The sequence below is a fragment of the Lontra canadensis genome, unplaced genomic scaffold (genome assembly GCF_010015895.1).
Source record: "Lontra canadensis isolate GAN:19392208 unplaced genomic scaffold, GSC_riverotter_1.0 scaffold15, whole genome shotgun sequence".
NCBI classification, from domain to species: domain Eukaryota; kingdom Metazoa; phylum Chordata; class Mammalia; order Carnivora; family Mustelidae; genus Lontra; species Lontra canadensis.
The window spans coordinates 24,421,207-24,449,049 of NW_022631009.1; the positions used below are offsets into that span (position 1 = coordinate 24,421,207).

The window sequence follows — 27,843 nt, forward strand, 5'->3', positions numbered from 1 at the left end:
ATTTCTAATTACATGTCTTGTTTACAAGTAACTTATTAATTAGCCCAGTGCTGGGCATACAATACATACATACTCCAAGATTAATCCTACAAATGTTCATGGACATCCCTAGTTTTCAGTATATTTTGATTACCATCGTCACTCATTTAGGCCGCCAGTTTCGCGTCCGTCAAGTGTAAGATACACTTGTTGGTAGACCTCCCTTCTGTTACCATCATGCTGTGACATCTCTAAGCTTTTTACCGCCAAGTGTTCTGAGCTGACTGCAAACGGAGGCAACTCCTTCCGGAACGAGAGCGCCATCGTAAGCATTATAACGGTATCAAGCTTCTTGGGACCGACAAGATTCTGGGCCTCTCCTGATTCTATGCCACCTGAAGTAAGGCTCTTCCTATTTCCTCCTGCGTTAATACCGGGGAGAAACAATGATTTTGCCGGAGGCACGAGACTGTCGTTAAGAGAATCCAGAGAGGGAGCATGAAAAACAGTTGGCCTTGCGGGCCCGAAATCCCGAAGAGCTGCGGTTATTTCTAGGCTCCCAGGGCCGCCCGGACCCAGCCGCACAAAGGGCGCGGGGCGGGGGCGCGGGTCGGTCCCACTGCCGCCGCCGCCGCCTCCTGGTGCATCTCGGGAAGGGCTCCCGCCCGGGCCGCGCCACCGCGCCCGCCCGAGCGCCTTCGTATCCCCGGCCCTACCCCAGCGGCTCGCGCCGGGCCAGAGCAAAGCGCCGAAGCCACCAGCCCGCGGCCGGCCCGACCTGCCGCGAGTTCCCGGGAACCTGCGCTTGGCTCCTCCGCAGCGGGGGTCTTTGTTCCCTTAGGCGTCCCCGCCCCACCTCTCCCGCCGCCAAACCCGTTGGCGGACTATCAAGGGCTTGTCCTACTTGGAGATGGCCAGTCCGGGGCGCGCAGGAGAGGGGCGGTGATAGAGGTAGCGAGGGTACCCTTGTGTCTGGCTAGGGGGGGAAAGAGAAGGAAACGCGTCGGGCCCGCCTCCTGCTATTATAGCTCGGAGGCGGGCGGCTCCCTCCAGCGCGGGCAACTCGCGCGGGCTCCGCAGGGCGCGCTGGCGGCAGCGGGGCGGGGCGCGGCGGGTCGGCCCGCGGGCTGCACGTGGTGGGGGCAGCTCTCCCGGCCCAACCCGGGAGAGCCACCGCTCTCAGGGGAAGGTGGGATGCCGCCCCCGGCCCCGCTCTGGAGAGACGTTTTACTCGTGGGGGGCCCCCGGAACTTCAGGTCCGGAGGACAGGAAGGGAGGGTGCGGCCTGGCGCGAGCCTTTTCTGAGCGCGGGGACTTCGGAGTGGGAAGCAGCCGGGCCGGGGAAAGGCGGCGGGGTGCGGAGGGACCCATCCATGGGAGGTAACCGGTCGGCGGAGCGGGGAGCGGGAAGAGGGTTGATACGAACCTCCGTCGGCGGGCTGGAGCGAAGTGCAAGACAGGCATTCCAGAGAATGGCTGCCCTCGGGTGCCGCGGCCGGCCCAGGTGGTCCCAGACCCGAAGGGTGGCGCGCGGAGACACACGTGGCCTGCCGCGCGCAGGGCTGTGTTTACATTCTGCAGCAGCTCCACGTTGTGCCTCCGTCTTCGCCTCCCATTGGCCAGCTCGCCAGCCGAAGCGGCGCTCCTCCCGCAGGGGCGGGCCCTCCCGGCCCCGGCGTCTTTTCCGAGAGAACCGGGTTCTTTGAGGCCTTAGCGGGACCGCCACGGTGCGCCGCAGGATGGCCACTACCTCAGTACTCTATGCTCGCCCGTGCCGCCTCCACCTGGCCGTAGCCGGGACTGAGCCGCGGCCTGACGTGGACCGGACCTGGGAGTTGACGGCGGGAGGGAAATTGAAAGTACTGGCGGGAGATGCGGAAGCAGAGCGGCCGGGAACCAATCCTCGAAGGAGGAGCCTCTGAGAGACTCCCTCCCGCCTCCGGGCCGCGCAGGCAGGTGAGGTGGAGAGCGGGTGAACGCGGACTGAGGGCCTGGGCAAGCTGGCCCCGGCCCCTCGGGGTGGGCGGGCGCGGACTGAGATCAGGGCGCGGCGCGCGGGCCTGCGGGGCGGGCGCGCGGGAGAGGGGAGCGCGCAGTCCGGAGGTGTCAGTCTGAGGCGCATGCGTGCGGGGCGGGCCCGGCCCGGCCTATATATTGGGTTGGCGCCGGCGCCAGCTGAGAGCGGAGCGGTAGCGGGTCCAGCGGTGAGAAGGTGCCGGGCGTAGGGCGGAGTGCGGGAGGAAAGAAAGCCCCCGGGGCCGATTCTTCCCGCGGGCGGGAGCCTAGAAGAGGAAAAATGGGAAGGCTGAGAAATAGGCGGCTGGGGCGGATGGCTTCCCGCGTTGCGTCCCTGTCAGGATCTCTGGCAGGGAGCCGGGGAAGCGGCGGGGGTGGAAGGCTGCCCCGAAGGGGGAGGCCACGGAAAATGCCCTCATTCTAGGGGCTTCTCTCGCCCACGCTCGTTAGGGGGGCTCTCCCGCGGGAGGGAGGATAAGGGTCTGGGTTCCCTTCACGGAGCGAAGAGCTCCCTGACCAACCCAGTTTTCCCCTTTAACTCTCTTTCCTTTCACTCCCACCCCCATCTGGAGTCGGGGTCCCGGTGCCCCTTCAAGCAACAGGCAGGGCCCGGTGGGGCTGGGAAGGAGGGAACGGAGACTGAAGGACGTGACACAAGTCTCCGTTCCCTCCGCCCCCTGCTTCCCCGCCACCGCCGCTCTCCAAATTGGCGCGGAACCGGCTTCTCCACGGCGTTTCGCCTCCACAACCCCCTCTCTCTCCGGGACTCGTCCTGGATGGAAGGGGGGACGTGGGGGCGCTGCCCAAGACCCCCTCGGGGTTCCGGGAGAGAGGATGGAGGGCGCAGAAAAGACCCATTTTGGGGGAGACCTGCCTCCTTGCTGGGGTGCTTTGTAAATTCTTGAAGACACTCGCGTCCCGGCCGTCTATTCAATTGAGGAGACGCAGGCATGTGTCCAAAATTAATACTGTGAGATAACCATTGTAGTCCGTGAGACAGCATGGTCAAATGGCTCAGGCCATCTCCTGAGGGACTTAGCCGAAACCCCTGAATGAGCGTCTCATTGGCACTTGGGGGAATATGGGTGACAATATATTTGACTCTCGTTTTTCCTGTCCCCTCCAGAGATTTCACACATTTGAAAGAAGAGAATGTCAAGACGCAGGTAACATTGTCTTGTAGACATGTTTAAAAATATTCGCTGCTGTGCTTTAAACGCATGATTAAACTTTTAAAAATTTCACCGTAGTAGCCGTTTACAAGCTAAGCAACAGCCCCATCCCAGCCAGACGGACTCCCCCCAGGAAGCCCAGATAGTTCAGGCCAAGAGGAGAAAAACAGCTCAGGTGAGTTGAGAGAGAGGAGAGAGAAGAAATTCTTTGCTGAGACTTCAGTTTAATAATGGTCTTTTTTATTTTCCAGGATGTCAAAAAAAGAAAAGAGGAGGTCACCAAGAAACACCAGTATGAGATTAGGGTAATGCAGAACTGGGCTGGGGGAGGGCTTGGGGGAAACAAATGCAGGACAAAGAATTGTGTTATTGCTATGCAATAGAAAGATACCTCTGACACTTTTACTTCGAATGCCCCTAGAGGTCAGCAGAAGGCCCGTATCTTTGGGTGGTTTATATGTGCCTGAATCCTACTACAGCTGCAGAGCAAGTTTGCCTTGAAGCAGCTGGTTCCTCTTTGTAAATCCCTCCCTCTTGGAATCGCCTGGTGCACCAGGGCCCGCCTAATCTGTCCAATGTACTGCTCTTTGTTCCCTCTCTGACTGTAGTGGAGGGTCCTAATAGCTGTTCCTTGGGCCATAAATAGGATGGAAGTCACTGACAGACTGGCACATAGCCCTTTGCCACCTATTCTCCCTATGTGTGGTACAGAGAACACTAGAGACCATGGTTCTCTTTGAAACCAGCATTGGTTGGGGAGAGGGTCCTTTAAAAGCTATTTAAGTAATTGACATCAGTTGATTCCACTTTTAAGGTTTTGCTTTATAGTATTCTGAAGTATGGAAGTAGACTTAACTGGGGTGGGGGTAGGAGCTTTTTATAAAACGAGGTGCCCTTACCACTATTGTAAAGAGTGAGAATTTTAGTTTTATGATCTTGAAAGTGATTATTAGTGTTGGACTACAGATGCATTTTGTTATTACTCCCTTCCCCAATATCTAATGTCTTGTATATTTCCAGATTTGTATTTTGTTCTCTAAAACATCCCCACCCATTACTCTTTATGTATGAAGATCCGTATGAACTGTGTCTTAATTCTAAAATATGAATGTCAACTAGATTGTCAGCAGTGGTTAACTAACAGTGGTGTTGGGGGCAACTATAGACTGTTTAGAGATACTAGCTTCCATCCAAGACAAAAGCTGATTTTCTTTCGCACAAATTTTTGTTTTATATGACAGAACTGTTGGCCACCTGTATTATCTGGGGGGATCAGTCCTTGTATTATCATTGAAACACCCCACAAAGAAATAGGAACAAGTGACTTCTCCCGATTTACAAATTACAGATTTAAAAATCTTTTTATTAATCCTTCACCTTTGCCTGATTTAAGGTAAGAACATTTTTTGTAATTTAATATCAAAGATTAAAATTGTACTTAGTATATTACACTATCTAGAATCCTATTTTGCCTTCATTAGAAGACCGAAAAACATCCAAAAATTGCTTTACTAATATTTATGCATGTACTGAGAATGATGTTTGCAAAGGATATGGGTGTTTAAAATACTAATTTTATGAAGTGCTTTTCATTTACTTGTTGAATACTCTAAGGCTTTTTAAATGAGGTTTAAGTCTTCCTTTTAATAAGGAAGCACTTTAACATGTATGACATTTTCATTTGATAGATCAACCCTATTTCTTACCAAGTTTAGAAATACCTATATTCAATTCTTTTTTCTAGTTAATATGACTAAGAGGTATAGCTTATACAAAGCATGTAGTGTAGTATATTTGGCTCTAATATACAAATGAATGAGCAGACATTTAAACTCACCACCCCTCCCCTTTACTATACTCTGTCCCAGCCACCACCACTTTAGGTGAGTCTACTATTGATTTATTTGGAGATGACTGGAACTTGTCTCTACTGGGATTATATGCTTAAATATTTAAATTTGCAGTGTTGATCTTGAGAAAATGTTATCTTAAATAGAAGCCTTTTAATTTATAAATGGGGGAAGCACTCTTGAAAGCCATAGTCTAAGTTCTTGCTGTACAATTTCAGGCTTCTGCTTTTTTATGCTAAAGAAATGGTTTCTAGAAGTTAAAGTAGCAATTTTTTCCTAATTTACTTTAAGAGCTCCTCCTTCCAAGTTCTAACTCAAAGTTGTATTTCAATACCTGAAGTTGATTCTTTGTACAACAGGTAGCCTGAATATTATGTAGGTCACATATTCTTTTCTCCCCTTCTATAGTTGGGGATGTTCAAAGGATGTTTGGCTAAACATGCTAAAAAAGGAGACCAGGTATGTTCATGACAAACATTTTGAAGTTCTGCATTCTGACTTGGAACCACAGATGAGGTCAATACTTCTAGACTGGCTTTTAGAGGTATGTTCCATCAATACAAATTTTCTTTATCTCTGTATAATGGAAAAGTATTTAGATGTGTATGTGCTTTCCATGTGCCCTTGCTATATTTTCAGCAGCCATCTTTTGGGGGATACATACTGCAGTTAACAGTACCAAAATGGAAAATGTCTGCTTTGTGAGAATAAAGTAACACAGCCACTGCATCCCATACAACCTAAACTTAATTCCGAACTCCTGGTGTCTGTGGGAATTGCTATGTACCAGGCCCTAGATGCTGAGGATAATCAAGATAAACAGAATATATACTTAGTTGAAAAGGTTTTGAATTCTGGTATGCAAAGTGAAGAACCAGGACTAGGCTTTGGACCTCAGAAGTCCTTTTTCTACATCACCAAAATCAAATTATGATTTGGAACCTGATTTCTAGGTCCTAAATGATAAGTAGGCTTTGAATATCCAGAGGCACTAAGCCCTCTGGGCTTCATGTAGTTTCCCTTTATTACACACCTTTATTCCTTTTTGAAATACACTGTACCATTAATCTAAAGGAGTAACAGTGATCTCCAAATCTCTAAAGATCTATGACAGAATGTTCTGTTTAGGCCCATTCCTTTTCTCTGGATAATAATTCCAAGAGTTTCTAAAATTGAGAAAATTACTTGTGTAAATGACAAACTGATTTTTCTCCAGCCCTTGGATATTTACTCTGTAGTCTCCCTGTGTTTGATAGAGATGATACACTCTAAGGGAGAAACGCTATAGGCTTTTCGGTGGAATAATACATGGCAGAGTAGATCTCAGAAGCTATCAGAAAAGTTTTTAAGACTATAAAACACTGTCCTTTTGAGTTAGGTTATCATTTCTTATTCTGACTAGCAGGGAAGATATTTCAGTCATGTGGGTACAAGAAGGTGGCTGAATTTTTACTTTGGGAGTTCCTAGTGATCATGGAAGCAACCTAAGCACAATTATGTAGATTTTTTTTCCTTTTTATGGTTACACTGACTTTATCCGGTAGTTGCCCATCAAATTTATTGCTGTCTTCCCTTAAACAGGATTATATGCAAAACTATAGAATATAATCAATCAGCAGTGTTAAACTCTAGTTTTTCTTAGTATATCCTTTTAGTCTATGAATGCAAAGATGGTTCAATATTATCTTAACAGTTTAAAAGAGAAACATCATAAAGTGTCGACAGACTTGAAAGATATTTTTTGAAATTCAGTTTCTGTTCCTCCTTTCAAAATATGTAGTAAACTAAGAGTTCCTTAACACATTGTTTATTAGAAACTCATGTACTTCCGTCCCTGTTTCCTCATCTTCAAAATGGCGATAAAGCTGCTACTTCCTGGAGCTCAGAATTTGAAGCTTTCCCTATACTAAGTATGGAAATGACAGATACTGTTTATTAACAATAGTGAAACATTAGGGAAATTCCCATTACAGTAAGAAACAAGGGATGAGATCAAGACTTTGTCTATCACCAATGTTGTTCTTTCAGTTGTCTTCTATAAAAATTCTTAGCCAACACAGAAAACATGAAAAAAATGAAGTTAAAAACATTGAAAGGAATGTTATTTTGTAGTTAAATGTCTACCTAGAACAGTGAAAGAATCATTTCGAGCTGTTAAAATTATAAACTAAGCACGGAAACATGACCATTTACCAGCAATAAACAATTAGGAAACTAATGGAAAAAAGTTCCCACTCACAGTCAGCAAAAGTATAAATATACCTGAGAATAAGTCCGTATGAATAAAATACATATATAAAACTAGTAACAGTAGGGACACCTGGGTGCCACGGTCAGTTAAGCATCTGCCTTCGGTTCAGGTCATGTTCCCAGGGTCCTGGGATGAAGTCCTGCATCAGGCCATTTGCTCAGTGGGGAACCTGCTTCTCCCTCTGCCTGCCGCTCCCCCTGCTTGTGCTCTATCTGACATATACATAAATAAATAACTTTGAATAACTTAAAAAAAAATCTAGTAAGTAAATGAGGATAGTAATAGATTCTTTTATCCTATATCCTAGTATATGTTAGTATCTGCCCCCCTCCTTATCCCTGCCCAATCTTAGCTCTGGTATCCTAAAAAGCAAAGTTGGTCTTGAAAGTATTCTAAAGACTGGTATTTTAGGTGAGAACTTTCTAATTGGAGAAATGCATAGAATATTTAAATGTTTGGATTCTTCTCTAGGTATGTGAAGTATACACACTTCATAGAGAAACATTTTACCTTGCGCAAGACTTTTTTGATAGATTTATGTTGACACAAAAGGATATAAATAAAAATATGCTTCAACTCATTGGAATTACCTCATTATTCATTGCTTCCAAACTTGAGGTGAGTTCTCAAGCTTTATCCATGATAATATATCTCACTTTTTTAAACCAACACATTAATAATCCCAGCATATACAGCTTTTGACATTAACTCTATAAGAAAGATGAGTGGGTTTTTTCCCCCAGAACGTTTTCTGAATATTATTGATTTGGATAGATAAATATAGTTCCCTTTGTTAGTATCTGAGCCTATTATAAGCATCTGGTTTAGATTCTGGAAGCATCTAGGTGAAATATCCTATGGTTCATTCTGCTGGACAAAATATACCAGCAGTGTGGTCTGTATACATATACAGCACTTGCATTCAATAGAATGGCCTTTGAAAACTAACTGACCAATCAAATGAAATAAATACTATACTGGGTTAAAATAATGGTCTATATATACTGAATGGTCTACATTCTGGTTTTGGGTGGTGCTGCCAGGATGGAAGGCAACCCTTTTTGCCTGAGGTTTTCTTTCACACAATCTTGTTTTTCTTAAACAATACATTTTGGATATCATACTTTTTCTTCTGAAAGTTTTGAAACTTGTCATCATTTTGAGGGTAGGAGAGGGACTGTGAATCAGGCCTTAATCTAAGTGTATTTTTCTTCCAAATTTGTCTTTTGAGCACCAAGAGCTATCTCCCAATTCTGCCATATTTGGTAAATAATTTTGTGTTCGGTGTATCATTACTGTGTGTTTCAGATATCTTTCTAGACTGAACTCGTGATTTTTAACCTGTTCTCATATGTAGCAGGCCTGTCAGCCAAACTGCACAACGTATTTCTTGATGTACCACACCTTTATAAAGGAACTGTTTTCAGTAGTTTCTAGACCTTGCTGAAGTGTCTTGTTTTGGTCTGGCCAATATACTAAGCAATCTTAAAAAAAGTCTGGCTTTTTATTTTTTAACTGAAATATTTTAAGATATTCTAGTTGTTTATTAATTGAAATTCAAGATCAAGTCTATGAAAATAAGTGTCAATGTAGTTGGCTAATTTAGACTCCTACATCTGTGAAAAATCTTGTTACTAAGACACATAATCACTTTATGAAGCTGTCCTTAAAAATGAAGCCTGTATGTGGTTTCTGTATAACCTTTTGTTTTAACCTCAATCTTAACTGTGCTTAATTTTTTAAAAATCCACTTTAAAGGAAATATATGCTCCTAAACTACAAGAGTTTGCTTATGTTACTGATGGTGCCTGCAGTGAAGAAGATATCTTAAGAATGGAACTTATTATATTAAAGGTAATAAATTTATTGTCTATTTGCTATTTACTAAGTTAGTAGTTACTACTGAATCTGAAAGACCACAACGTAAATAGTGAAAACAGGTTTCATTCAGCATTAGGATCCAGTTCAAAGAGGTTAATGCATCAAAATACGGACAATGGTATATAGACGGAGTGGAATTTACATAACCTATAGACTCTTCTTTTTCTGTGTCTTTGTTTCTATTGAGAATATATTATTTTCCTAATTTTAAAGTTAAGGAAAACACTTTGAAAAGTATAATTAGTATAGCCTAATTCATTTGTGTATACAAATGAATTCCAACAATGACTCTCAAATCTTAGTTCTGATACTGCCCCCCCCTTTCTTCCAGTAGATACAGAATGAAAATTATTTCATTGTCTTTTTTCTTTCTATATGCAAAAAAGGACTATTAAAAAGCATGGAGAAGAGAAGCATAAAGGTGTTTAATCAGGCCCTGAATTAAAGTAAAGGCTGAATGTTAGCAACTAGAAAGTATGTTATTAAATTTGAGCACCCTGAGTTTATATATAGGACACACCAGAAAACAAGGACTTTTTATAGATTATCTAAACTATATATATTATAGATTATAAATTTATATTTTGTAAATTATGTTTACAATCTATATTCATATTCGTAGCTCTGTTAAATATCAGCTTACCAGAAAGGTGCCATTCTAACAATAACCTTATTCAGATTCAGGCTTGAAGCACACCATAAGGAGTATGTAGGAGATGGAATTTTCTGTAACACTGTTCTCACCTAATTATTTTAGACTGCTTGTAAATGGTAAAGTCCTAGGTCTTCATGGAGGAGAGGATATCATAAATCGGGATTTGTCTTTTTTGTTCTAAACTTTTAAATTTGACAAGAAGCCATCAAAGATCATGAAAAGAAAAGATCTAAATGGAATTAGCTCTGGTCACTGAATACAGTTTTACAAAGGCAGTTTCAATAAATAATAATAGATGTGGAAGACCAGGGGCTGCAAGAAATGAGAAGAGGAGGAATGAATACCAGACGTAGTGAGCTTTCTAAAGAAAGACAACTAGAGAATTATAAAGGGGCCTATATTAGTAGACTGTAAAATATAAGCACCTTTACATCCTGAGGTATCTATACATATTTTTAATAAAAATAAGGGTCAATAAAATTCCTAGGAAGAAATAAACCTAAAGCAGGAAGTTTTTAAATGACTAGTAAAGTAGCTATGTATTACAGTGTATACATATCTACATTTATTAACAGGTATTTTAATTCCATTAACAGGCTTTAAAATGGGAACTCTGTCCTGTAACAGTCATCTCCTGGCTAAATCTCTTCCTCCAAGTTGATGCTCTTAAGGATGCTCCTAAAGTTCTTCTACCTCAGTATTCTCAGGAAAAGTTCATTCAAATAGCTCAGGTATTTTCAATGAATATACGCTAATGTTTATTATAGCTGTTCAGTGCATTTAAAGTCTTAACTAAGTTATACAATAAAAGGCATAATGAATTAAATCCACTCCTTAATTGACAAGAACAAAACTGATGCATAAAATTCTGTTCCTGATATTTATATTGCTAATTCTAGAAAACAAACTTTTTAAACTTTGAGTTTATATGTATTATGAATACTTTTCATTCTTTGAGTTCAAAGTAAATACCTCTTTTTGATATATAAAATGGAAAAAGGCATTTAGCCAGTTGTCTTTAGTATGATGTGAAATTATTCTGTATGATTATCTTATTTTTTTTTAACATTTTACTTTTGATGAGCAATTGCAATTTTTTTTTAAAAGATTTTATTTATTTATTTGACAGAGAGAGATCACAAGTAGACAGAGAGGCAGGCAGAGAAAGAGGGAGGGAAGCAGGCTCCCTGCTGAGCAGAGAGCCCAATGCGGGACTCGATCCCAGGACCCTGAGATCATGACCCGAGCCCAAGGCAGCAGCTTAACCCACTGAGCCACTCAGGCGCCCCTGATTATCTTATTCTTATTTGAATACAGAGTACCTACTTTGTACTTTAGAATTAAGATTACTTTTTTTTTTAAAATTAGGTTCAAATTACGCTTTCCTAGGCCAGCGTAACAAATGTTCTTTCCTGCCTGCTTCTCCTAAGTATCTTAAAGTTTTTTTTTTAAATTAGGTTCAAATTATGCTTTCCTAGGCCAGCGTAACAAATGTTCTTTCCTGCCTGCTTCTCCTAAGTATCTTAAAGGCCACTGTAACTGTTCTATGTTCTAATTCTGTATAGGATATGAAAAGCTTACATATGGAATTGAAGGAACTGTGTGGTATACTGGGATGGGTTTTAAATAACCTAGGGTAAAAGTTAGTTTTATTTTAAATCTAGTCAACACAATTATGAACACTAACACTGAATTACCAGTAAAATATTAGAATCGGTTCATTTTATAACATTTTATAACAAACGAGAACAAACATTTGATAAACTGGTAATTACTGTATCTGCATTGTTTATTTCTAAGTCTTCTACTCAGAAGTTTATTCCACTGCACAGGTATTCACCTTAGGCCTCTGAAATCTAGCCGTTTTACACCATTCTTCTCCATTATACTTCCTTTTAAATAATCTCACTGTTTAGACTACAGTGAAGCAGATACAGAGGGAACACGTTTCTAAAGGATCATTCTTAAAATGTAGCTTTCCTGATTTAAAGTCCTCCAGTAATTTCAGTAATAAGAACCAGAATTCTTAAGGACCTTTTATGATCTAACCTAGGCTAATCTATGATCTAATCTATCCCTCTCCAGCTACTGCCTCCCCCCCTTTAAATAAGGAATGAAGGAAAGGAATTCCTTTGTTCTGAACTAGGAGTTCCAAGGGCAAGGAATACTCTCTCATTTCTCATTTGCAAATGCTGTTCCCTATATGTAAAATACTCTACACCTTCCAGTCTTCCTAGCTATCTTGTTTTTTAAGATTTAAGCAGCACAAGGACACCTGGATGGCTCAGTCGTTAAGCGTCTGCCTTCGGCTCAGGTCATGATCCCAGGGTCCTTGGATCAAGCCCCACATCAGGCTCCCTGCTCTTCAGGAGGCCTGCTTCTCCCTCTCCCACTCCCTGTGCTTGTGTTCCCTCTCTCATGTTCTCTCTCGGAAATAAATAAAATCTTTAAAAAAAAAAAAAGGATTTAAGCAGCAAAAGTCTTCCCCACCCTGGATTAGGTGCCCCCCCCCCCCCCTATTACACAGCACACCGCATCCTAACAATCCTTGTCTGTTCACTTCCTAACTCAAGCCACCACTCTCAAGGAAATTATCTTTGGATCCCTTAGTTTTGGCAATTCTTGGCATAGGGATCCACATCATAAGTACTCTAACATTGTACCTGACTCATCTTTAGTAGCAACATGTATCACTCATCCTTTCTCCTCTTTTGCTTTTTCCTTGGTTAGCTTTTAGATCTGTGTATTCTTGCCATCGATTCATTAGAGTTCCAGTACAGAATATTGGCTGCCGCTGCCTTATGCCACTTTACTTCTATTGAAGTGGTGAAGAAAGCCTCAGGTAAGGCATTGTATTTTGATATCTTCTTACATGTTCACAACTAAATTTTAAAGGGGCTTTTATCAACTTTAGCTTCCTATTAAAATGGAAGAAAATTAGTTTAGCCATTATGTTCCCTTTTGTTAGAAGTACTTTCTAATTGTCAATATATATCCATAAACAAAAAGATCAAATGTAAATTACATCCATTTCAAGTTAGTCAACATGGATAAAAGCTCTAAGAGTTCTTTGGGTTTTGACGATTTGTTTCATATGTAGAAGGTACTGATTAAGAAGCTCTAAGTCTTGGTGGCTCAGTTGGTTAAATGTCCAACTCTTGGTTTTGGCTCAGGTTTCGGGGATCAAATCCTGTTTTTGGTTCTGCACTCTGGGGAGTCTGCTCCTCTGCCCCTCCCTATACCCTTCTCCCTGCTCGAGTGCTCTCAAATGAATACATCCTTTAAAACAAAAGGCTCTAAGTCGAATGGTCACATTATTAAAAGGCCAAAATCAGGGCATCTGGATAGCTCATGCGTTAAGTGTCTGACTCTTGATTTCAGCTCAGGTTCTGATCTTGGGTCATGGGATCAAGCCCCATGGTGGGCTCCACACTCATAGTGGAGTCTGTCCCTCCCCCTCTGCTCCTCCCCCTGCTATCATGTGTTCTCTAATAAATAAATTTAAAAAATTAAAGGCCAGAATCAAGTTCCAACAAGTTAAAGCAGTTTAGCACTCTAAAACTATGTTTAGAGACAGTTTCTGATGGGACCTTCACATTTTCTTAAACTTTCCTCTGTCTAGGTTTGGAATGGGACAACATATCTGAATGTGTAGACTGGATGGTGCCTTTTGTCAGTGTAGTAAAAAGTACTAGTCCCGTGAAGCTGAAGATTTTCAAGAAGATTTCTATGGAAGATAGACACAATATCCAGACACATACAAATTATCTGGCTATGCTGGTATGTTTCTTGTGGGGCTTCTGGGTTTTATCTAGTAAGTCACTGAAACTGATAGTAAGGATACTAGAAATACTTTACGGCAATGGTTTAGGCTACTAGGGGCTAGAAAGTTCTTATGGGCACACTAATGTCACAGCAAGATTTGTGGGGTGTCTCAACATCAATGCCAGTATTCCAGATAAGAGTTTTTAAAAATACAGCTGTAGGCAGTTCAAACGGTTGTATCTCTAAAATGTGATTAGTCATGCTTGCAAAGACAGAAACCTACATGAGGCCTAAGTAGTCTCAAGTTAATACTCAAAAAATCTGGGTTTTGTTTTACTGTCAGTGCTTACCTGTTAATCTCTGCATGATTTCTTCACATGTACAGGATGAAGTAAATTATGTAAACACCTTCAGAAAGGGTGGACAGTTGTCACCAGTGTGCAGTGGAGGCATTATGACACCACCGAAGAGCACTGAAAAACCACCAGGAAAACACTGAAGAAGTGAACTGGCAAACAAGTTGGAATTGAGTATTGGGTAGAATTTCATAGAACTAAACTACTAAAGTTTTCAGGAAAGTAGTGCTATGACTGTCCTAGCCAATTCAGAAGTTTCACTGCCATTCTTTGATTTTAAGAAAAAACACTTAAAATTGGCATTAAGGAAGAAATTCCTAGGTTAGCTGTTTAAACAGCTGGACTTGTTTACAAAGATGACTTCATTCCCAGCGTGACTGGATAGAAGCCAGCCACAATTTATGCCATAAGAATCTTTTTGATCCAGTGTTACTATGTTTATCTTGATAAATTAAGAATTTTATCATTGGAGTTTTAGGCTAGACAAGTGCTACCTTAAAGGGGACACGAGTAATACAATACTTTGAATCTAGTTTCTAGATTCGCAAAATTCATATTCTTGACTGGTGCAATTTGGTTTTTGAAAATAAAATTTAAACTTGTTTACAAAGGTTTAGTTTTATAATAAGGTGACTAATTTATCTATAGCTGCTGTAGCAAGCTATTATAAAACTTGAATTTTTACAAATGGTGAACTTTAATCTGTTTTTTTAACTGATACATTTGCCTTGCCATAACATTTTTTAACCAATAAGGCTTAAATGAACATGGTGTTTAAACTGTGCTCTAAAAAGGGGGAATACCAAAGAAATTTTAAACAAGATAAATGTTGTAGCTCCTACTTTGGGCTTTGACACAGAGGTTGCTTTATAATAACTTTTTGTACATCACAATTTAAGTGAAGAAGTACCCTTTCAACCTATTTATATGAGAAAGTCACTTTACTAACTCCAAGATATCCCCAAGGACTTTTTCTTAATTTAGTGTGACTAAGACTATTTATGTTTGCAAAATTATTAAGGTCCTTTTTAAATTCCTACACAGTGAGTTAAGGAGAGTGTCAAAGTGATAAAGCTTAACACTTGACCTAAACTTATTTTCATAAGGCAGAAAAGTAGTATATGTATACTGACTGCTAGATTATTTATTGAAAACAAACAAAAAAACCTGACATAAGAACTTGCTGTATATAGACTAGCTACTTCTACATATTTTAGTTTAAAAAAAAAAGAAAAGAAATTTCAGCCTCAAGAGGGAGTCTAAACAGAAAACAAATTATACTAAGTTGCTAGTTTATTCTGTTACTGGACATGTGAATCTCTTCCTTTGAAGAAATTATAAATTTAAGCTATGGTTATGGTATGAAGTCTTCTGTATAGTTTTTAAATTTTTTCAGTATTGTCTGAAAAGAAAACACCACTAAATGTGTACATATGTATTATATTATCTAATACTGTTTATTTTTAGCCCATTGTTTAAAAAATAAAAGTTAAAAAATTTTAACTAACTGCTTAAAAGTAAAGTTTTGCCATTGCTTGGAGAAACTTTTTTTTCCTTCTCTGCGCTGCCAGCTGTAACACTTCTTCTGGGTTGCTTGCATTCAATTCTGTCTGGCCGATGGCTTTGATCTTCCAAAACAAGAAAGTGACATTATTACAGGTGTGGTCAAAAATACTAGTATACATAATATAAAACTACCTACATATTAACACTCAGCTTAATGATTAGTTAACCTCTAACTGTAAATGATGAGAGGTATGGAAGAAATTAATAAAAACAGACTAGAGCCACTCTTAAAAAGGAGATGCTAAGCCACTGTTTATAGAATTATAGTAGGTCCCCCCTATCTGAAGGTCTAGGGTCCGGAAGCAGATGATCCTCCTCCTGACATATCTTAGAAAGTCAACAGTAGAGGGGCCTGAGTGGTTCAGTCAGTTACGCATCTATCTTAGGCTCTGGTCATGATCCCAGCATCTTGGGATCTGCTGCTCCCTCTGCCCGGTTTAGTGGTTTAGTGCTGATCAAAGCCTCCACCTGCTCTTGTGCTCTTGCTTGCTCTCTCTCCCCCCTCTCAAATAAAATCTTTAAAAAAAAAAAAAAAGTTAACAGTAACCTAATACTATACCACAATGCTTACATCATTCACCTCACATCATCACAAGAAGGGTGATAATACTCTGAGAGACTGTATTCATATAGCTTATTACAGTATATTGTTAAATAAACTGCTCTTATAGGTATGTACATGTGGCATTTAGTACTAGCCATGATTTCAGGCATCCACCAGACAGGTCTTGGAACTTATCCCTGTGGAAAAGCGGGGAGATGACTCTATCTACAGTAACATTAATTCATAGAAGTCTGACTGAAAATACCAGTAAATAAACCCTACATGTAATCTGACACATTTGTTAGAGTTAAATTAGGGCTCCAACAAAAGTTTGAAAAATCAAAATTCATGTTTCAGGAAAGGCTTCACTTTTTTAATGTGCAAAAATAGCTAGCTGTTCAGCACTGTAACAGCATATAGTACTGCACTTCTCCCATGATTAGAAAGAAATACCTCAGCCTACTAAAAATCGACAGTGTTCTGCCAAGGAGCATTTTGTGAGAACATTTTAGTATCTTTGAATTACCTTTCAAGTAATCTACAAATTAAAAAAAGAAACCCAATTAGAACATCTTTAAACAACAAAGACTGTTCTGATATGTAGCTTGAAGGGGGATAGCAAGACTACCCAGAAATGATCAGAGAGTAGGAAGACTTGCTGGACAATACCATTTCCATATGAAGGAATACATGTGGAAAAACATGGTCCCAGGGTATAACTAGAGAGTAATTTCCAACAAACAAAATGTCACAAAGATAACTGGCTATAAAAGTCCAAAGTAGAAGACAGAAATTGGAACAGCCCAGAGATTTGAGAGAAACAATGTATTCTGGGTAGCAGTCAAAACCGTAAGTGGATGGAGCTACCGAGGAAGGACACAGAGTAAGCGAAATAATGGAGGGACCAACTTTTTGGGGAAATCAAAGTTAAGGGGCAGACAGAGGGAGATACCCACACAGAAGAAAAGTCCTAACAGTCAGTGAAAAGAACAGTAAAAATGATGTCAGGGACAACACAGGAATAAAGAATTTTAAGAAGTGAGAGATAAACAAAAGGATAAGGACTGAAGAACAGCCACTGGTTGATGAACCTTGAGATAACAGGAGTGGTGAGTTACACTGGATCAAAGAGCTTCAAAAAACTAGGCAGAGAAGGGGAAGAGGGAGGTAGAGGCACAGTCAAGGATCAAATAGTTTATAAGCTATGGAGGAGACTGACAATACAGGAGAGGAGACAACTAGTTATAGGTCACTGAAGAGACAGAATCAAAGCCTAAAAACTTGCCTTCATCAAGGAGTAACAGAACCTCTTACTAAGAGGGTGCCTAGTGGTGAGCACAGTTACAGATTTTAAAGGTAGGAAGGAGGGATTTGAAGCTGTACTCATATGGCCACAATTCCCAAAACTACAATTCCTATATGGATAGGAGCTGGTCAGTCTTTTCTCTGGTCTAAACAAAGGCAAGGAAGTACAGAATAGGGAGAGAAAGGACAGGGGGCTAAACAGAAGGCAAGTCTATATCAGTCCGTGAAAAAGTAGACCCTTGACTGCTGGCCATAACACAAGAGATGAGCGGCCAATGAAGGTTGGAGACCAGGGTTTGGTAGTCGCACCAGCTTCTATGGTTGCAGGAGTCTTTCCAGTTGGACTCTGGCTCAGAAAAAAAAGCTTAAATTTTTGAAAAAGGGATTTTTCCAGGTGAAGTGAAGGACCAAAAAAAAGCAAAGATGCTATAAATATTGATCAAAGGGTAGTTCTGACAGTCAGCCACAGACAAGCAGGGGTTTCCAAATGTGGTTTGTCATCCAGAACGACCAGCCAAATTTAAAATGTGGATTCCAGAACCTCATCTCAGACCAACTGAATCAGTATCTCTCTGACAGCACACAGGTTGGTATTAGCTATACTGAAGTGAGTAGGGAAGGATGGGAAGCTGGGAAGGCACTGACAGACTGAGGAAAAACTGGTCTTGAACCTGAACATCTCACTGATAATGAGGAACATGGGAGCCAGGAAGTAAGAGAGGGATAGATTACTGGCAGAAAGATCTTACGTAGAACAACTGACAATAAGGCCTGGCTATGGGTGTGGGTGGCTGATTCAGAGTAAAGGTAACAATGGAACCTGTAAAGCTAGGGGTACTGGGTTAACAGATCACATAATTTGATGCATGTAGAGGAACAGCCAGTAGGTTGGTTAGATGAGCTCATGTGGAGACCGACGTAAGCTTTAAAGAGAAAGCGTGTAAGATGATTACAAGTAAAGGCAGATTGGAAGTAACAATTTCAGTACTGCCTTCCAGCCCTGGATAAGCTGGAAATGGAGGGACGGTGGCCTCCAGTCAAGTGCAGCTAGTTTCACGTTTTTTTTGTTTCATTTTTTAAAAAAGATACTATCATATTTTTCCTCTAAATAATGGTCCTACAATTTAGTCCAAGCAGAGAGCTTTAAAATACACACAATATGTAATTTTGTTAATGTGGGTGAAAGAGGAAAGAGAAAATATCTATGGTGATAATGATGCAAAAATGCTAGGCAAGTAAAAATGGCCATAAATTTATAATGCTTTGGCTTATAAGTCAAATCTTTAAATAATCTATTTAGTAACTACTGAGTATCTATTATGAGCCAGGATACATTCTAGGTATCAGCTGTAACAAAACCAAGTCCCTACCTTGTGGGGAAGTAACCAATAAGTAAATATACAGTATGTGAGATGTAATAAGTATAATGAAGGAAAATTTCAAAAGAGAAATGAGGAGTGTTAAAGGGTAAAGGGTGGGGAAAGACTGCCTATTTTATAAGATGCCCAAGAAATGATGATCACTAAGAAGACAGTTGTGGAGACCTGAGGGAAGTTAAGAAATGTTCCTAGAAAATAAAATTTCAAAGGCCCTTCAGTGATGAATGTTTTCAGCACGTTCAAAGAACAGCTAATGGTGTAGCAGAAGTTAGCAATGGAGAAAGTTGAATGGATAGTGGTCAAGTCATCTGCAGCCTTGGCCATTATAAGGACTCCGGCATTGCAGGAGATGGGAAACCATTTAAAGGTTTGGAGCAGAGAGGGATATGATCTAACATTTTAATATAAAATAAACTAGAGGTAAAAGCTCTAAGATAAAAATAGGACCTATTAAAAGTAAACACAGATAACTAAATTCTGGCAATAACAAGGCACACAAAATCTTTTTTTGTTGGTCCAAATGTTAACAACGGTTTAATACCGTGGAAATTAAGTGTGTCACTGAAGAAAGGCATATAAAGTAACTTACTGCAATTTGTCTTTTATCTGTTTCTCCTCTTTTATGATGAAGATCTAAACAAATCAGTTAAGAATAATAAATCTGATACTATTAAATACCATGACAGAATCTCAATTGTTCCTCAACTTTGATTTAGGAAATACACAGTTATTTTTTCAATTTACAGAAATGAACTGTTCTAATAACACATATGCTGATGAAAGGATACAAGTCAAATATTCCAAAATGGTAACATCCCATATGTAGTCATAGTAGGAATCCATAGCATCATGACTGAAAAACAGAATTTAGTTACTTCCTCTTTCTTAAGCCAAAAAATTTCAACTTCATTTTAAAAATGATTTGTACCTGTTTTGTTCCTGCAATGACTTAAAGGCTGTCTTGTAGTCAATTTCTCTGAGGAACTGACATAAAATTGCCACCTACATAAACAAAGATTTGAAAATGGTTTCACGTAACCAGTATCAACAATGACTCCCTGGGAGGGGTAAATTTTTAAATTTATTTAATTTTTTTTTTTTTTAATTATCTTCTCACCCCATGGGTGGTTTGAACTCACGAACCCAAGATCAAGAGTGGCATGCTCCTCCAACTGAGCCAGCCAGGTGCCCCCGGGAGGGTTAACTTTTAATGATTCTTACATCAAGAATATATTCAAGAGGGCTTGCAGATCGTACTGAGCAGATGAGCTTTATTTATGGACTCCTAGATCTAATTTTAACTACAAAAAACCTTTACACAAGAATCTGTCTGCCCAGGGCGCCTAGGTGGCTCGGAGGTTTAAATGTCTGTCTTCTGCTCAGGTCATGATCTCAGGGTCCTGGGATGGAGCCCCTCTTCGAGATCCCTGCTCAGTCTGCTTTTCCCTCTCCCTCTGCCCCTCCCTCTGCTTGTATGTGCATGTGTGCACTCTCGCATGCACGCTCTTTCGTGCTCTCAAATAAAATCTTTAAAAAAATCTGCCCAATACTTTTTAATCAATGAACTAAATCATAGATTTTTAGTTTTATTTGAGAAACTGGCAAAAAGCCAGTTCAGAAAACTGAAAGGAATGGAAAACTGCCAAACAAAAGTATTACATAATGACTTTCAAGGACATACAGAACATGCAATTAGACCTGTCACAGCTAGTCCACTCCTCCACACCCTCAGTGTCTGGCAACCACTTATCTACATTTGGACTATAGATTCGCCTACTCTGGACATTTCATATGAATAAAATCATTAATACAAAGCCATGTTTATGTGGCTTTTTTTCACTCAACATAATACCTCTAAGATTCATCCCTGTTGTAGCACGTATCAGCCTTTCACCCGCTCTTATGGCTAAATAATATTCTACTACAGGATCTACCAAATTTCATTTAACCATTCACCAACTGATGTACCTCTGGGTTGTTTCTACTTTTTGGCTGTTATGAATAATGTTACTGTGCACTTTCATGCACGAATTTTTCTATGGACTGGTTTTCAATTTCCCTGGTTACAAATCTAGGAATTGAATTGCTGGCTTACATGGTAATTTTATGCCTAAAGTTTTTGAGGAACTGCCAAGTTGTTTTCCAAAGGAGCTGCCCCGTTCTATATTCCTACCAGCAATGTATGAGGGTTACAATTTCTCCACACCTTCACCAACACTAGTTATTGTCTTTCAATTACAGCCATCCTAATGAATATGAAGGACTATCTCACTGCCATATTGATTTATATAGTTCCCTCACTGACTAATGTATATACCCACTCTTACATATTAAAAAAAAAAAACTTGAAAACGCAAAGACCAATGTTTTCTAATTCATACTTTAATTTTAGTTAAAATTTACTAAAAAATTTGAAAGAATATGCCAAATTCTTAAACACCATAAACTTTATGATACAGAAAATAAAGGCTACTTCCCAGTTCAATGTTTTATATTTAAAGTAAACTCAATACATGAAAATAAATCAACAACATGGTATCATGAACTAACCTGTGTGTGGCAATTCAGCAAAGAACAGCATTTTATCATTCGTTTTATTACCTACAAAAATAGATTATTTTCAAAAACAAGTCAACATCAATGGTAACCAATTGACCCAATGTAGAACGTCAACAGTGGTGAAAATTTTGTGTATGTGGAAATGGTGGGTATATGAAACCCTATTTTTTGCTCAGTTTTGCTATGAATCTAAAACTGCTCTAAAAAAATAGAATTTTTAATTAAAAGTAACTAGTTACTACAAAATTTAAGATCTCATTTCAAAAACCATTTATTACTAAAGTACTGAAAAATACCATTCAGTAAGTTTTGATAATGGCAGCCTAAACCAGAGGAAAGAGCAATACATATGGAAAGAAAATGAAATAAATTTGAGATTTAAGAGACAGAATCAGTATGTCTTGAAGGCTGACTGGATTTCAGGCAGAGTGTCAGTAAAGAAGAGGACATCAGGATTTGGGCTTGGTCAACTCAAATGGTCGAACAAAGGTGTTGGGTAGTTTGGTGTTTTTTCTTTTTGTGGAAAAAGGTCATGAGGAGGGAGACTATAAGGTCAGATACTGAAATCAGTTTCGGACAGGTTGAGTTTTAAGTGTTTTGGAAAAGCACAGCAGCAGTGATCTGTGGGCCCTGGAAATATACAGAGGAACTGCAGCTAGAGCGTTCAATTTGGAGTTAACCCCACATACACGGAAAGAAATAAACTCACCCAAAAGGGGGCCCGGAAAAAACAGTGTAAAGGTAGGAAAGAAAGAGCCCACAAAAATAGTTTACCTGGTCTGTATATACATCAGGGGGCACAGCCTTATTGAAGAAATCAGAACACACAGCTCCTGCCTGCAGGTAATAGTGGAGAGCTGCTGAATACTGATTTGTTGCTGAAGTAAAAAACAAAAGTAAAGAATTACTGATCATTAGACATAATAGGTGAAAAAATAGACAAGGCCTCTTTTGTGAAGAGTCGGGTATTACTACCTCATGAGTTGATAAAAGCAGATTCAAACCATAGGAGTAGGGATAAGACTTATCCAGTACAACACATACACACACACACATACACACATACCGCATTTTTTAAGAACTACTTTAAAGAAGCAATATAATGTGTTCCTTGCTTTCTAAAACCGATTAGCCAAAAATTTAGCTCAGATCTCTTGTCAACCTTACTAGCACATTACTAGAATTTAGTATTGGAGGTATGTGTTTCCCAAACACCCATACTAGAAACATACCTGAATTTTCTGAGGTAGTTTATAATAAAAAAATCTATTTTGAACATGGATATTAAGATCTTGAGAGTAAGTTATTTGAGGAGTTATGGTAAAAATGAGCATTGAAACTGGTAATTATTTGCTTCAAAAAGAATCCAGGAGAGGGGGGATGATGCGGGTGAGGGTACAGATGAAATAAAGCTGGGCGTAAGTTAATTACTGTTAAAGCTGGATGACAGATACATAGGGGTTCATTATACTAGCCGTTAGCCTCTCTTTTATTTTGAACTTTCTCTTTAAAAAATTCGATTCCTAAAGAAAATTGATCCTGAAACACCACCAGTCAGAAATTTGATTTTATCAATACAGTAACAGAAATATCGGAACTTTCATATCAAGTGGGAAAATCTATCACATATAATGGGGTGGGGGAGGAGTCAGGAATCTACTTCCAAGAACACAAATAATTATCAAGAGTGCCGAGACAGATTTTAGAATAGCATATTTAGAAAAGAATATTTAAAAATTTTTTTAAAGGTGATTTTGTTGTTCTTGTTGTTGTCTCTTTTTTAAAGATTTTCTTTATTTACTTGACAGAGATCACAAGTAGGCAGAGAAGTAGGCAGAGAGACGGAGGAGGAAGCAGGCTCCCTGCCGAGCAGAAGGCCCGATGTGGGGCTTGATCCCAGGACCCTGGGATCATGACCTGAGACAAAGGCAGAGGCATTAACCCACTGAGTCACACAGGCGCCCCAAATTTATTAAAGATTGTTATTTACTTATTTGAGAGAGAGCAAGCACAAGCAGGAGGAGGGACAAAGGGAGAAGGAGAAGCAAACTCCCCACTGAGCAGGGAGCCTAAGGCAGGGCTCAGTTCCAGGACCCTGAGATCAGGACCTGAGCAAATGGCAGCTGCTTAACCAACTGAGCCACCCAGGTACCCCTGGAATAGAATATTTTAAAACAGCAATTTTAAAGGGGCACCTGGGTGGCTCAGTCGGTTAAGTATTTGACTCTTGGGTTTTGGCTCAGGTTATGATCTCAGGGTCCTGGGATCAGGCCCCCGCATCATGCTCCCAGCTCAGGGAGGAGTTTGCTTATGGATTCTCTCCTTCTCCCTTTGTCTCCCCCTCCCCCTGCTTGTGCTTTCTCTCAGTTTCTCTCAAAAAATAAATTAAAAAAAAAAAAAAAAAAAAAGGCAATTTTACAAACTACCTTTAACTTCTTTCCCTAAGAATGTTTTAACCAGGGGCACCTGAGTGGCTCAGTGGGTTAAACCTCTTCCTTCCACTCAGGTCATGATCCCGGGGCCCTGGAATCGAGCCCCGCATCAGGCTCTCTGCTCATTGGGGAGCCTGCTTCCCCCTCTCTCTCTCTCTGCCTGCCTCTTTGCCTACTTGTGATCTCTCTCTGTCAAATAAATAAATAAAATCTTAAAAAAAAAAAAAAGAATATTTTAACCAACTTAGTAGATGAACATTCAAATTTTTTTTTAAAAAACAGAAAAAAGGTAGTCAATATAAAAAATTAAAAGTATGCAAATCAAATGCTCAATAAGGAAAAATGAATATATAAGTCTATCTGGGAAGAAGAATTAGAGATCAAAAACAAGACTTAAAGTATTGGGGGAAAAATGTGTCATGTATTTATTTTCACTTCCAAAAGTGCTACAAAAAAGCAAAAACACAAAGCAACCATACATCTCACTTACCAAAATAAATGTCTGCCTGAATAATTAGCCAGGAATGGGTGTTGGGGTTTATACTGAGGGCGTACCGAACTAGCTCTTTCACTGTGATTGCCACAGCTTCAAAGTCCACCGACTGGAGGCTTAAAAAAAAAAAAAAAAAAAAAAAAGACAATGAACATTAAGCTCTATTTTTTAACTTCAAATTCCAGACACACTAAAAACAAAGACTTAGCCAAAATTTAGGTGACCATAAATACAATGCTAAGTATTACTAAGAGTAAATATATTAAAACGGTCACAACTAAGTCTAAAAAAGGATTAAGTGGAAGGAAGGAAGCCAGCTGCTCTGAGCCTGGTTAAACCTGGAAGTCCTTTGACACAAAAATACAAGATGGAACTGTGGGGATAAAGCCAGCCCAGCATCCAAGAAACACAGCTGATAGTGCCCACCTCCCAGAAACAGTAAGGGACGGTGGGAGAGAACATAGGCTTTGGATTCAGACACACATGAGGGTCAAGATCTAACCATAGTTCACCAGCATTCCCAGTACAGAGGGAAGGAAACTGTGGTATTGTTGGCAAATACTTGATCAGACATTTATAACTAAATGAGTTAAACAGGTTTGTGATACAAGAAATTTATAAAATGTTAATAAGAATTCTATCTACAGGGGCGCCTGGGTGGCTCAGTGGGTTAAGCCTCTGCCTTCGGCTCGGGTCATGATCCCAGGGTCCTGGGATCGAGCCCCACATCGGGCTCCCCGCTCGGCGGTGAGCCTGCTTCCCCCTCTCACTCTCTGCCTGTCTCTCTGCCTACTTGTGGTCTCTGTCAAATAAATAAATAAAATTAAATTAAATTAAAAAAAGAAGAATTCTATCTACATATCAAAACAACTCATCTTAAATTAGTAATGTTTAATCCAGGCCATTCTCACACTGTTTTTGGAGTCAATAAAGACTCTTGCTCAAGAAAAATGCTTTCTTGGTCATTTAGTCACATTTTATTTTCTCCGGTCAATTTATATTAGAGTGCCTTTATCACGAAGATAATGGTTATTAAGCCTATTACGTGCCAGTCCTTATTCTAAACACCTAGTTCAGAAAATGTATTAACTTATTTAATCCTCACAAATCTGAGGTAGGTACTATTCTTACACCCATTTAATAAATGAAGAACTTGCAAAGAAAGCAACTTATCCAAGGTCATCCACCAGGTAACTGAAAAAGAGGCTCAAACTCAAACCCTACCAATCTAGCTCAAAGCCTCTATGGTAAGCTATTCTTTTGCTTCATTTATAAACATACACTGAAAATCAATCATCAAATTATGATGCTACCGACTATCAATTAAAAAAGCAGAAGTATTTCTACCTGACTTATGGACTGTTATCTTACATACAGAATTTTACATAAGGCGCTCCTGGGTGGCTCATTTGGTTAAGCATCAAGACTCTTGATTTCAGCTGGGGTCATGATCTCAGGGTTGTGAGACTAAACCCCACATCTGGTGCCTGCAAGATTCCCTCCCTCCCTCTCCCTTTGCCCCTCCTCACCCAACCTGGTTCATGCAGGTAAGCTAGGAAAAAAAAATTTTCAGGGGTGCCCGGATGGCTCAGTCTGTTGCACATCTGACTTCAGCTTAGGTCATATCCCAGGGTTCTGGGATCGAGTCCCGCATTGGGTTCCCTGCCCAGCAGGAAGCCTGCTTCTCCCTCTCCCTCTGCTTACTGCTCCCTCTGCTTGTGCCCTATCAAATAAATGAATAAATCTTTTTAAAAAATTCATATAAAAAATGCAGTTACAGGATGCCTGGCTGGCTCAGTCAGTAAAGCATGTGACTTTTGCTCTCAGGGTTATAAATTCAAGTCCCATGATGGGTGCAGAATTACTTAAAAATCTTGAAAAAACAAATCTGCAGTTATAACGCTGTGTAGTATAAACACTGGCTTCATGAAGCATGGTGATTCTTTGGGAAACAAGCCTCTGTAAGTGGAGGAAAGGGTCACCCACCCACTTTTGACCCTCCAAACCTCTACTCAAGATGCACAACTACTTTCCATCTCCAAGACTGAGTTGAAAGCAAATTACTCTCATTCTATAGACCACTTACTACCTACCAAAATCTTTCCTTCTTCAAAGATGCCACTAAGAGCAATAAAATAAGGCTTAGTCCTGCCCTTCAGGCATAAGTTAAAAAAAAAAAAAAAAAAAGCAAAGAAAAAATTGGGGAGTGGGGAAGGAAGAAAAAGTAACTTTTGTGAGAAAAGAAATGGGACTCCTGAATGAGAAGTGGCTATGGGTAGGAAAAGAAATGTGTAAACGGTTTCTTCTTTCAGAAAAAGAACAGTTTTGGGTACCTGGGTGGCTCAGTCGGTTAAGGTGTCTCCCTTCTGCTCAGGTCCTGATCCTAGCTAGGGTCCTAGGATCAAGTCCCACATTGAGCTCTCTGCTCGGCTAGGAGCCTACTCCTCCTTCTCCCTCTGCCCCTCCCTCTGCTTATGCTCTCTGTCATATAAATAATAAAATCTTTAAAATAAAATAAAATAGGGGCGCCTGGGTGGCTCAGTGGGTTAAAGCCTCTGCCTTCAGCTCAGGTCATGATTCCCAGGATCCTGGGATCGAGCCCCGCATCGGGCTCTATGCTCTGCAAGGAGCCTGCTTCCCTCTCTCTCTCTCTGCCTGCCTCTGTGCCTATTTGTGATCTCTGTCAAATAAATAAATAAAATCTTTAAAAAAAAATTAATTAATTAAAATAAAATAAAAATAAAATAGAAAAAGAACATTTTCTTCTCGCTCTCTAAAATTCCCCCATCATCTTATTTTGGTTCTCAGGAGATGAAAGAAAGAACATTCCTCAAAGTACCCAAGAACTTCTTAGTAACAAAAGGGGTTTGGGAGCCTCTGACAATCATAGTATTAGAGCAGACCTACAAATAATTATTAAAAAGTCATTTTCAAATAGATATCTGTAAAAGATGCAAAATCCTGGAAATCTAACAGGAAATCAATTTTTTTGCCTCGATTTTCTATTTCTACCCATTGACAAATCGTCAGGATCACTTAGGGATCTTTCTGTTCAACTGAAGGCTGGTATAACTTAGCTCTTAGAGTTAGGTTACATTCATTTTTCGGAAAATAATGACTGCAACACAGAAACAAACTTGGCTGTCGAAGACTAAGAGAAGCCTTTTAGTCAAATTACTCAAGGTTACCTATATCAGGATGGTTTCTAAATATATAAGTAACAAATATAAAGCTATAATACATCTTACTTGGGGATGGAAGATGGCCAAATAGAAATGTGCTCAGCTGTAATATCATTGACAATGTCCTCCTAAGAAGAAAAAAACATATATTTTTTAAAGTGTGATTTTTAAAAGATTTCTTTTGAAGATTTTTTAAATGAGATTATGAAATACTGACCCGAACATTGTGAAGTTTCACAAAGAGTGACAAAATAATAGTCAAAACCAATGGCTCCTACAAGAAATAAAATACAGAATCCTTAAATATATATATATTTAATATTCTTGTCAACCTCAGGGACACCAAGGATTTGCTCTAAAAAAATTCTTTCACTTGTGAAATATACCATCTCCTTTAGAGCACACACTACAGGTTATTTTTAATCTCATGAAAGAAATCAAGCATACAATTTACACAA

General features: G+C 39.9%; 2 protein-coding genes across 7 annotated transcripts in view; one reads left to right on the top strand and one right to left on the bottom strand.

The window, feature by feature from the left end:
- Positions 1–664: 664 nt before the first annotated feature.
- On the top strand, positions 665–15,153 carry CCNE2 (cyclin E2). Of its 4 annotated transcripts, none has more exons than XM_032858681.1 (12): positions 665–930; positions 3,122–3,161; positions 3,246–3,342; positions 3,419–3,472; positions 4,409–4,560; positions 5,426–5,561; positions 7,740–7,886; positions 9,027–9,122; positions 10,401–10,535; positions 12,535–12,646; positions 13,427–13,584; positions 13,955–15,153. In XM_032858681.1, the coding sequence occupies exons 2-12, from the start codon at positions 3,148–3,150 to the stop codon at positions 14,066–14,068; spliced, it is 1,215 nt and encodes a 404-aa protein (XP_032714572.1). In that variant the 5' UTR covers positions 665–930; positions 3,122–3,147; the 3' UTR covers positions 14,069–15,153. The 4 variants fall into 4 exon arrangements, with proteins under 4 accessions (XP_032714572.1, XP_032714571.1, XP_032714569.1 ...); XM_032858680.1 differs by lacking the exon at positions 665–930 and adding an exon at positions 1,672–1,935; XM_032858678.1 differs by lacking the exon at positions 665–930 and adding an exon at positions 2,113–2,183.
- The window catches only part of INTS8 (integrator complex subunit 8), a 55,438-nt gene continuing 36,925 nt past the window's right edge, over positions 9,331–27,843 (bottom strand). For 2 of the 3 annotated variants that reach the window (XM_032858672.1, XM_032858670.1), the window contains 9 exons: positions 27,603–27,659; positions 27,452–27,513; positions 24,201–24,319; positions 22,053–22,156; positions 21,270–21,320; positions 19,648–19,721; positions 19,508–19,572; positions 19,309–19,352; positions 15,358–15,553 (listed from right to left, as the gene is read on the bottom strand). In XM_032858672.1, the coding sequence (XP_032714563.1) occupies positions 15,437–15,553; positions 19,309–19,352; positions 19,508–19,572; positions 19,648–19,721; positions 21,270–21,320; positions 22,053–22,156; positions 24,201–24,319; positions 27,452–27,513; positions 27,603–27,659 (693 nt within the window). In that variant the 3' untranslated portion in view covers positions 15,358–15,436. Of the gene's footprint in view, positions 9,350–15,357; positions 15,554–19,308; positions 19,353–19,507; positions 19,573–19,647; positions 19,722–21,269; positions 21,321–22,052; positions 22,157–24,200; positions 24,320–27,451; positions 27,514–27,602; positions 27,660–27,843 lie in introns of those variants that run through there. The other variant, XM_032858671.1, reaches the window with a different exon arrangement.

What these genes read in the sequence shown, in the direction of transcription:
- CCNE2 (XM_032858681.1), top strand. An exon ending in TTCTAGACTGGCTTTTAGAG is followed by an intron (nt 5,562 to 7,739) that starts GTATGTTCCATC and finishes ATTCTTCTCTAG; the next exon opens with GTATGTGAAGTATACACACT. An exon ending in AGTGGTGAAGAAAGCCTCAG is followed by an intron (nt 12,647 to 13,426) that starts GTAAGGCATTGT and finishes TCCTCTGTCTAG; the next exon opens with GTTTGGAATGGGACAACATA.